The sequence below is a fragment of the Bombus pascuorum genome, chromosome 12 (genome assembly GCF_905332965.1).
Source record: "Bombus pascuorum chromosome 12, iyBomPasc1.1, whole genome shotgun sequence".
Classification (NCBI taxonomy): Eukaryota; Metazoa; Arthropoda; class Insecta; order Hymenoptera; family Apidae; genus Bombus; species Bombus pascuorum.
In genome coordinates, this window is record NC_083499.1 from 5,915,554 (window position 1) to 5,925,872 (window position 10,319).

At 30.1% G+C, this 10,319-nt stretch overlaps 4 protein-coding genes across 4 annotated transcripts in view; 2 read left to right on the forward strand and 2 right to left on the reverse strand.

Annotated features, from left to right (window-relative positions):
- LOC132912764 (histone-lysine N-methyltransferase, H3 lysine-79 specific) overlaps positions 1–10,319 on the reverse strand; it is a 51,548-nt gene that overhangs the window by 23,060 nt on the left and 18,169 nt on the right. The gene's annotated exons all lie outside the window — the stretch shown is intronic.
- Positions 1,030–2,941, forward strand: LOC132912813 (very-long-chain enoyl-CoA reductase). The gene is made up of 5 exons (XM_060970580.1): positions 1,030–1,244; positions 1,348–1,395; positions 1,631–1,941; positions 2,211–2,620; positions 2,698–2,941. The coding sequence occupies exons 1-5, from the start codon at positions 1,239–1,241 to the stop codon at positions 2,823–2,825; spliced, it is 903 nt and encodes a 300-aa protein (XP_060826563.1). The 5' UTR covers positions 1,030–1,238; the 3' UTR covers positions 2,826–2,941.
- LOC132912768 (cilia- and flagella-associated protein 57) lies at positions 3,021–7,140 on the reverse strand. Its single transcript, XM_060970483.1, has 4 exons — positions 6,700–7,140; positions 5,109–6,618; positions 4,862–5,032; positions 3,021–4,788 (listed from the first exon to the last, which is right to left on the reverse strand). Exons 1-4 carry the CDS (start codon positions 6,897–6,899, stop codon positions 3,025–3,027), a joined length of 3,645 nt encoding a protein of 1,214 aa, XP_060826466.1. The 5' UTR covers positions 6,900–7,140; the 3' UTR covers positions 3,021–3,024.
- On the forward strand, positions 7,288–9,967 carry LOC132912782 (cysteine-rich protein 2-binding protein). Its single transcript, XM_060970507.1, has 6 exons — positions 7,288–7,905; positions 7,990–8,138; positions 8,216–8,443; positions 8,526–8,852; positions 8,930–9,451; positions 9,594–9,967. Exons 1-6 carry the CDS (start codon positions 7,496–7,498, stop codon positions 9,947–9,949), a joined length of 1,992 nt encoding a protein of 663 aa, XP_060826490.1. The 5' UTR covers positions 7,288–7,495; the 3' UTR covers positions 9,950–9,967.

The following is a 10,319-nucleotide window of genomic DNA, read 5'->3' on the forward strand; positions in this document are numbered from 1 at the left end:
CCGACGCAAAGCAGGTTCAACGCGTTCGCCGAAACCCGGTTCCGCATTTTGGGAGGCCTCGCAGTCTACGAAAATTACCCAATTAAAAAACACAAAAAAACATTTTAAATAAAAAAATGCAGACGCTTTCAGAGGAATGTACTTTTTATAGAAATTAAACTACATCAATAGCTTTTCGCAAAAGTCATACACGATTACAGATTTCGTACTTTCATTGAATTTTTTGCCCCTTGAAAGCGAATTATGGATGCGAAAAAATATTACTTGGATTTGTTTAAAAAACTGTTTAAAAAAAAATAGAGATAAGACCCCAATTTTTGAAATTTACGAGTTTGCACCAGGATTACGATTTTAATCAGTTGCAGAAGTATAGGATTCTGTACTACCTTTGCAAACTGTCCTATTATACATCTTATTTGTAATTTCATAGGAAAATATAGTTTCGATTCAAACCATTATTATACTGAATCAATAACGTCACATGCAACACGAAAAAAAATTGCATATCATATCTATTTTATTGTCTATGGTCTAGTCTTCGATGTCACCGTAGAAATCTATATTGTGAAAGGTATAGTAGCGACATCTAAGAACAATATCTTGAACACTTTACATTCATATTATCAATAAAACATTGCAAATTGATAAACATACATTTCTTAACATATAAGAAATTCTTATTAATTCTTATGTATATATTAATTTTTTAACTAATCAAAATAAATTCCATTGGCATCAATTTTTTTATTTTCTACGCAATCTATTGTCGTAAGAACTCTTATATGTATGTCTCAGACACAAAAATAACATAAATATCTTTTTGTGATCGTCTTACTTTCTCATCAACTTTAGCATCTTTACATTTAAATTACATGTATTAGCGACGTACAGAATAAATATGAAAAATGGTAGAGTGTATTTACATAGGAAATATCATCAATATAAATTGTTGCAAATATTTCGAAATGTTAAAGAATATAAGTACTGACAATTTTCAATAATATCATGAATGTCATGTTAGAAATTATACGCGAAAAAAGTTCATTGGTCATCAGAAAAAAATTGAACTTTGTACAATTGAAATTAAACGATCACAGCGCTGCATTATACATTCCTCTCTGACCTGGCAGTAACCGCAGTATGTAGTGTAGTGTTCTAGAAGTAGTAATAGTTCAGTTCTTTACACAGTGAAGTTACAAAATCTTTATTAATTAATAAAGAATTATTATATATCGACAATGGAGGTATTTATTATATGTATAAATATATATATGTATTAAAATCAATAATAAACGAATTCTTATTTAAAAGAATCTATAATTCAATGCACCTTTTTCATTTTTTTAGATTCAAATATTGACCGCGAAGTCATCAAAATTTATAGCAAATGTGTCCGTAAGTAAATGAACAAATAAAAATGAAATAAATATTTTCATACATTATTATTTGTAGCTTATAACGGATGTATTAAACTTATCAACCATTACTTTTATGTAATAGATAATATATGCGGCACTTAATAATTCATAATAGTCTGATTAATATGCATGATTTTTAGCAATATACATAAACTTGAATTTCTAATACAAAAGTTTTCTTAAATGACGTATTTTACTTTACATTTTTATAGGTAAAACCTGCTACAACTATACGAGAAATTAAAGAAGAATTATTTAAACTAAAAAAAGCACCACATATTCACAGACAATGTTTAAGGCTAGATACTAAGGGAAAAGCTTTATCTGATTCAGATACATTGAAGAATTTATCTATTTCTAGTGGTGGAAAGTTATACTTTAAAGATCTTGGACCACAGATTAGTTGGAAAACTGTATTTTTAGTGGAATATGCTGGTCCATTATTTCTATATTTATGGATATATCAACGTGCATGGATTTTTTATGGTGATGCAACTGCGTCTGAAATTAATAATGTAGTCCAGTAAGTTTATTTAACAAATTCTTCTTAATAAATTTTGTCCTAATATTTCATTATCTTTTTTCTTAGAGGTTGAATGACATAATGATAAGAGATTAATTATTACTGTGTAAATATAAGTTACAGTTAAATTATCAATATGTTACTTTTAAACTGCTATATAGCTGTATGAAACTAGTTACGATGCTTAGAAAATATTAACACAAAACCAACAAGAATAACTATATAGAGTTAGAATATTAAAACTTGTAAAAATTGTAATTTGATTTCAGTGTGGCAGCAGTTTGTTGGTCTATACATTATGCAAAAAGACTTCTAGAAACATTGTTCATACACCGTTTCAGTCATGCAACAATGCCACTGCGCAATCTCTTTAAAAACTGTTCATACTATTGGCTGTTTGCTATGTATGTAGCATACCATGTAAATCATCCTTTGTATACAGCTCCAAATCAAATGCAGTTTCTAATTGGACTAGTAATATTTGCACTTTGTGAAGTGGGAAACTTGAGTATTCATGTGGCTCTAAGAAATTTGAGACCAGCAGGAAGTACTGTAAGAAAAATACCAGTACCCACTGGCAATCCTTTTACTATATTATTTAATTTTGTATCATGCCCAAATTATACTTATGAGATTGGCAGCTGGATTGGTTTTACTATCATGACCTCATGTTTGCCAGGTATAAATATACTTCTTATTCTATCAGTAAAATACTAAATATAATGTAAACTATATGTAACTATTATATTCTTTCAGCTGGTCTCTTTACCTTAGCTGGTGCATATCAAATGACTATATGGGCATTAGGAAAACATAAAGCGTATAAGAAAGAATTTTCCCAATATCCGAAAAGTAGAAAATCTATCATTCCATTTGTTCTTTAAATAAGGCAATATTAATTTAAGAAAATTGTGTTGGTAATTATTATTATAACATTTCTTCGTTCCAATTTGTTAATAATATTTCTCTTCCTTAAATAAATAATTTACAATAGGAAAAAGATTTAATAATATACTATACATAACTTATATAAAAAAAATTTATTTAATATTTAAAGCCTTCACTTATTCGTGGTAAGCACATCTAAAAAGTTATTTTAGTTTCTGCTTCTTCACAAGGTAGTTTGCTTATCAATTTATACATATCGTCTTTTAAAGCAATTATTATATTTTGGCACTCTTGCATTTGAAATCTGTATTCAATTCGCAATTGTTCATGCTCATATAACGCTTCTTCCATCTTTCTTTTCGCTTCTGACGGCTTTATATCCTTTACTGTTAAACCTAATAGACCTTCCATATGCTGTACGTGTTTTCTTGCATCTTTCAATTCTTCTCTCAAAGTATTTAATTCCGTGATCAACATAATATTTTCCTCCACCGTTTTATCTATATCTTTGCCACTGCCTATTCTATCTTGGAAAACTTGTTTCTTAAGGGAAGCTACTGTCCTTTCTAAATGATCCCTCTGCTTTATAAATTCACATTGCGCATCTAAATCCGCTTTTCGGCTACGCAAAAATTCATCGCTTGAACTATACTTGTGATACAATTTTGTTATAGCAATTTTTAATGCCTGTGGTTCTTGCACAAGCCCTGAAGCATCATGCAAATCTATTCGTATCCTTTTTAAAAGTTGTTGACATCTTTTATTTCGATGCATTTCATTTTGAAGTTCATGCCTTGCAGCTCCTAATTTTTCCCTCAATTCATGTAATTGTAATTCTAAACTAATAGTGGTTTTATGCAAATTTACAAGTTCCGTTTCCATATCTCGGATTTTCTCCTTGAGCTCTTTGATTTCTTGATCCCGCGGTTCTATTTGATTTTTCAATTCTGTAATCTTGTAATTCAAAACGAATTTGAACTTCTCCAGTTCCTGATTTGTACGCTTTAATTCATATATCTGACGTTCTCTATCTTGAATCGTCATATCCCTTTCATTTATTTCGGTTTTCAAATCATCTTTATCTTTTTCTAATTCTTGAATAGTCTTTTGGAAATACCCGTATTCGCTTTGAACTCGTTGCAGTTGTCTCTTCAATTCTTCAACATCTTTCAAACTAGCCATATATCTATTGCGCAACATACCAGCTTCTCCTTTCAGCCGTATATTTGCCTCCTTTTCTTCATGTAGCAATGTTTCATAATTTGTTTTTAGTTCTAATATTTCCTTATCGACATCATCTTCAACTTGCGTCATCATCTCCTCGTGTACTCGTGCCTGTTGCGTTATTTCATCTTGACTTTCTTCTAATTGCAATTTCTTCTCATGAAGAAGAGCCTCATATTTAGTTGTTGCATTTTGTAATTCTTCAATGCCGTGCTTCTCTACTTCTTCCAAACGTTTCTCATAATTTTGACGCATATTATTCATTGTATCTTCAAGCGCTAAATATCTATCGTATTCTGTAATAAGTTTAGCATTATAATTTGTTTCCATTTGCTTCATCGTTTCTTCGTGTTTCTCTTTCATTTTAAGTATTTCGACGTTTATAGTGTTTAGTTCATTCTTATGATCTTCTTGTAATCTACTTATCCTATCTCTTAGCTCTTCGATAGCTTGCAAATATCCTTGATGTATATCCCGTACTTTATCATTATGTACTACCTCTATTTGACGCATTTTATACGCGTGTTCAGTTTCCAGTTCCCTCATTCTAACGTTTAAATCTACTATCATTTGTATTTTCTCTTGCAAGTCATCTTTATTAATTAACACTTCATTCGTATATGTGAGCTCTTTTGCAGTCTTTCCTTTTCCTTCAGGGTATATTACTTTCCAAATACATAAACTACCATCTATTCCAGTAGATATCAAGAATTGCTCGTTATAAGGAAGGACAATCTGCAAAATATACAGCATGATTACTTTATACTTTACTTTATACATTTAAATCATTTATTATATAAGATTTTACCTTTGCAATATCAACAGAATGAATGTGAAAAGTTGTGTACTGTACTGGATCTTGAAGTGGACATACTACTGATAAAATAATACCACCAGGACAAATAAGAAACAAAGCTTGATCTTCTTTTCCTAATAGCATGCAATACATGTTTGCATCTGGAATATTATGTTGTCTCGTCTAACATGAATAATATACTAAATTATCTTCTGTTTCTCTGTTCATCAAATTGTAGAAAAATTAAATTATGTATTACCGTATTGTCTTTTATTTCATATATATTATTATCATCAGCAATGCAATAGGTAATCTGTTCATCAGCAGAAAGAGCAATGTCATGTAAAACAATCCCTTTTAAAATTATCTCGGCAGAACGGCGACCAGTACTCATATCCCACTGATATATAGTACCTTCTGCACCTAATGTAAGTAGCTTTGTATCTGTTTGTGACCATAGTAGAGTCTTTACTCTATTGGTATGCCCTTTTAAAATGAAAGTGCTAATGAAACCAATAGTGCAATAAATTTGTACAACATTTCCATTAACAGCGGCAAAGAAATGACCGGCATTACTAAATTTTACAGTTTTACAACATCTTATAGAAAATTCCTCCATAGGTAATAAATCATCTATTAATATGCTCATGAAACGTAATTTATCACTAAAACCAATCACACAGAAAAGGCCTGTAGGATGCAAAGCAATTCCACAAATATCTTCTGTATATTGTTTGTGTAGAATTAATCTTCCTGATTCAAAATCCCACAACCTTACACTATGGTCAAGTTCTCCGCAAGTTATGAAAGTTGCTTTCCAAGCACAGACAGAAATATCTCTTATAGGTCCAAAATGCAATGATTGACCCATGATCTTTAATTCTTGTGGTTCTGGATCTACATTTAAGTCTGGTCCCCATAATTTCGCATAAAATAATTGAGGCCAACCAGTTGTTATTAACAAACGATCTGAACTTAAATTAACACTTATGTTGTTGATTTGATATAAATCTTCATTCTCCTGCTTTGATATTTGAGTTGGTATTATATAAATATTTCTTTTTGTATATTTATGCAGGCCCTCTGTTTCAAAAACCACAATTGTTCTTGAGCCAAATGCATATGCAAAACCTCTGTGAAATGCAATTAAACAACGAATATTGTTTTCCCATGGAATGTCTTCCTTTGAATCCATGGCTGCAATTGAACTACTAGCTTGTATAACATATTCTTCGCGAATTTTCAGATTCATAAATAATGTATCAGTCATATTATAGATATTTTTTAAATCACCATTCTCTAAGTAAAGTATTCTACCATCCTTAGTTCCAAGTAATAATCTATCCGAATCCAACCAAGTCATAGAACATGTAAGTATATTGTCTGCTTTAGAAAATCCATATGGTCTCCATACGGTATCAGAAAGAGTTAAAAATTTAAATGTATGTAGACCACCAAGAGCAACTACACCTGCATCAGATGGATTACAAGCTAATACTTGTACAATGGCCAATGGATTCTGAGGAGTCCCTACTTTTATGCTGGATTCTACTTTTCCCTTTTCCCAATTATAAAAAAGCATTGTTTGATCAGGTTCTCCTGTAACTGCTGCTAGATGCTTATTATCAAAAGTAAATCCTATGCAAGTAAATTTTGTTACATCAGGGGCTTCATATGGTATCCCAAGAAGCTTTCTTCTTTTCAATGTTTGAACATCATAAATGGATATAGTAGGTTTTTCTCCAACTTCACATGTTGCAATATACTTCCTTTATAAAAGAGGATTGGAAAGATAATGTGTAAATTTATATTAGAGGATACAAACATTAACTACATACATAAAAACCTACTTGTTGTATGTAACTGTAATTATATTTATCTGTTGTTTATCAGATAAACGTATGAATCTTTGTCGATATTGCGGAATATTATGAAGTGCTATTACATTTCCAACAGGATACAGAATTTCTGCATCCGAAATATAATGTGCGTTTGAGATTATATCAGTTTTTAAACCATAAAATACTCTGCTTTGTAAATGAATAACCATTCTGAGAATTCTTTCTTCCTTTTTATTTAAAAAGTACGAAAGTAATTTTCGAATTTTATACACAGAATATATACATATACATATTTTCAAAGGTCTATACCTCCGTTGTTTATACTTCCATAGCAACAAACATGATCAATATTCAGAAATTTTTATTTATGAGACTGAATACAGGAATGCTCGAATTACTTCTGATAATTAGAAATAAAATTGTTAATAAAACGTCAAGTCATTCGTATAATAATTATAATTTACATTAAATAAAAAAGTTTACAATTTTTATTTATATTTTTTATATTTGATTTTATATTTGAGTCAACACTCATTTATAAATTTCCCGCCAATTGTTATGCGCGACTATATTCAGATAATTAGAAGTAAAGTGTGAACTTGTTGCAAACTATACAAAAAAGTAACCTCAATGTGATCAATATATAAATAACAATTACTAATGATATAGTGTCTTAAAATATTCATATTTTAGAGTAATAATTACATTCTATGAATAAATGTATTTAAATAAATGGGTGCATAAAATACTGTTTTATTTTAAATGTCTAACTTAGATCCAGAAATTATATTTTAATAAATAAGCAATGGCAGATATAAATAATGAGAAAGACAGCAAATTTAAAACAGAATCTGTTGATCACTCTGCTACAGAATGTTGCAAGAATTGTGGACATTTATGTGATCCATACAATAAACCAGCATTATGTTGCAATGAATGTTTAGGAAAGATTCACATAGAATGTTTAAAACGTGGAAGCGTTCCAGTATCATTTGTAGGGGATGTATTTTTTGACTTGACTTGTTTCCATTGTAGTCCTTTTGGTGAAGAAATAGTAGCACGTAATAGGATGCCTTGGCTGAATGTAATTATATTAACATTATATAATTTACGTGAAAAGTCAAGTGGTATTAGTAAAAGAGGATACTTTCATTGGAAATCTGATATTAGTACATTTGTTGATCGTAATTGGGATTGTTTGTTCAAGAAAACAGTGTAAGATATTGTACTAGAAAGCTGACTAAAATTGAGATTCATCATAAAATCTATACATGTAATTTAATTTTTATTATTTTGTAGTAAAAGAAAGAAGAATTGGATTGGTACAATATCTGGAACTCTTTCTCACTATAGCGGAATTTTCTTTAAGTCAGGAACTACAGAATTAGGAGAATCTGGGTGGTGGAGATTGATAGACAATGATCCTCCTGAAGTTCTTATTGCTAAAAGTAATCAATAATACCTATGATTTTCATCTAACATAGTTATATAATATTCAAACATTATTTATATTTTTTAATTATAGATGAGAAAATGATATTGGATCGTAAAAAACAAGTTGGTAATCAAGTAAAAACAGCAAGTAAATTACACGTTAGTCCAACTCCATCAGAATCAAGTATTTCGGTTGGGGAGGATAACAGTTATGGAAATGGATCAACAAAGAATCAGGATTGTTCTGCATATTCACAAGCATATGTTCAACCTGATAAAACATTATTTGATCTTTTACTTGAAGAAGATGAGCTAAATAGTATGTACTTGTACAATATAGGTGAAATACAATATAGAAAATTCTATAAAATTAATACAACATTAATATTATTTGACTTTAGATATGGAGATTGAAGATGATATAATGTCTACTGAACAAAGTGATACACCATCATTGTCTGATTTAATAAGAGACTGTCAGTATCAAACCAATAATTTCCACTTTTCACAATTATTGGATGATTTTACATCAGAATGGACATCTACTACAGATGCTGCATCAGAAAATCTTAATATTAAAACAGATCAGATAAAGGAAGATGAAGAAGATGAACAATATGAAGAAGATAGTAATGATAGTCTAAGTTCTACTCAAGAACAACCACCTGTTTCTTTATTTAACATTACGCAACGACGCCCATGGCCCTGGCAGAAAAATCATACTAATAGTATGTATATATATATCTATTACCATATATTTACAATATAATTCATTTCTAATAATTATTTTCAAATATCATTTTAGAAGAAAAGATTCCACGTATGACACATCAGGAAGAAGCATATTTATTACAACAAGTTAATAAATCCACTCTTAATTCTGCACCCTCAGAGATCAGACGATTTTATCGAAAACTAGCTGTACGAAAATTAAAACGAGAATATGGTTTACCGATACTGGATATCGATAATTTTGGTTTTAAAACAGACATACTTGAGAAACCTTTAAAAGATTCTGGCAGAGTTTTAGATCGATTTTTTGGCGATGATCTAAGTTTGTTTGAACAAAGACTACAAGGATACAATGAACCCACATCTGTTCATAGTCCATACACAAATAGACTTTTAAAACCTTTTATAAGAAGAGATACTTCATGCCGTCCTTTATGGGTGAAAGTAATGGAAGAGCTTCGTGTTAAAGTCAATAAAACTAATCCTAAATGGAAAGCACCGCCGACAGCGCCGATTGATTACTCGTATGTGAGGCCGCAGCACATTCCCGCGATTAATAGTCTGTGTAGCCAATTCTTTTGGCCGGGCATTGATTGTGAGTGAACACAACGATTATATAATGATTTGATATAAGATTATCTTTAATATTCATTTTTGTAATTTCCTGGAAATATAACAACATATATGTTATATGTATATCTGAGTTCGTATTTAAGAAAAAAATTTTATTTTTTCAGTGACAGAGTGCTTGCAGTACCCTGACTTCAGCTGTGTGGTTTTGTACAAAAAGTTAATTATAGGATTTGCAATTTTAGTTCCCGATGTTAGTTACAATGAAGCTTACATATCATTTTTTCTAACTCGTCCTGAGTGGCGTAGATCTGGCATAGGGACATTTATGCTGTATCATTTAATCCAAACGTGTATGGGCAAAGATGTTACGTTACACGTTTCAGCTACTAACCCGGCGTTAATTTTATATCAGAAATTCGGTTTTAAAGTGGAAGAATTTGTTCAAGATTTTTATGACAAATACATGCCACCGAATTCACGAGAATGTAGACACGCGCTGTTCTTACGATTGAGCAGATAAATACATACATTGAATAATGTATTTGTTGTGCATATATGAAATACGCGTGATGCTAATTAAATCAATTTGACTTTCGTGTAATGATGTATGCAATGTATATATAAATGATAATACGTTTATACGTATATCTGTTACGTACAAAGGAATATTTTCGAATTTTACGGGATATGAACTATACTATGTAAATATCCGTACAATAAATGCAATCTTAATAAATTTATTTTAAAAATTATCAAATTATTTCTTCCACATGATAATGCAGTACGCTCCTTATAGCATTAATTATAATTTCTGCAGAAGAAAGTGAAATGGAATTTGTACAAATGGCTAGCACTATTAACTTACTATTAAAATATAAATTATTAAATAC

Excerpts from the sequence above, each read along its gene's own strand:
- LOC132912813 (XM_060970580.1), top strand. Across the intron at positions 1,396-1,630 it reads AATTTATAGCAAATGTGTCC|GTAAAACCTGCTACAACTAT; the intron begins GTAAGTAAATGA and ends ACATTTTTATAG. Across the intron at positions 1,942-2,210 it reads GAAATTAATAATGTAGTCCA|TGTGGCAGCAGTTTGTTGGT; the intron begins GTAAGTTTATTT and ends ATTTGATTTCAG.
- LOC132912768 (XM_060970483.1), bottom strand. The coding sequence starts at position 6,899 with ATGGTTATTCATTTACAAAGCAGAGTATTTTATGGTTTAAAAACTGAT. Across the intron at positions 5,033-5,108 it reads ATGAAATAAAAGACAATACG|ACGAGACAACATAATATTCC; the intron begins GTAATACATAAT and ends TATTCATGTTAG. Across the intron at positions 4,789-4,861 it reads ATTCTGTTGATATTGCAAAG|ATTGTCCTTCCTTATAACGA; the intron begins GTAAAATCTTAT and ends TATATTTTGCAG.
- LOC132912782 (XM_060970507.1), top strand. The coding sequence starts at position 7,496 with ATGGCAGATATAAATAATGAGAAAGACAGCAAATTTAAAACAGAATCT. Across the intron at positions 7,906-7,989 it reads TGTTTGTTCAAGAAAACAGT|TAAAAGAAAGAAGAATTGGA; the intron begins GTAAGATATTGT and ends ATTATTTTGTAG. Across the intron at positions 9,452-9,593 it reads CTTTTGGCCGGGCATTGATT|TGACAGAGTGCTTGCAGTAC; the intron begins GTGAGTGAACAC and ends TTATTTTTTCAG.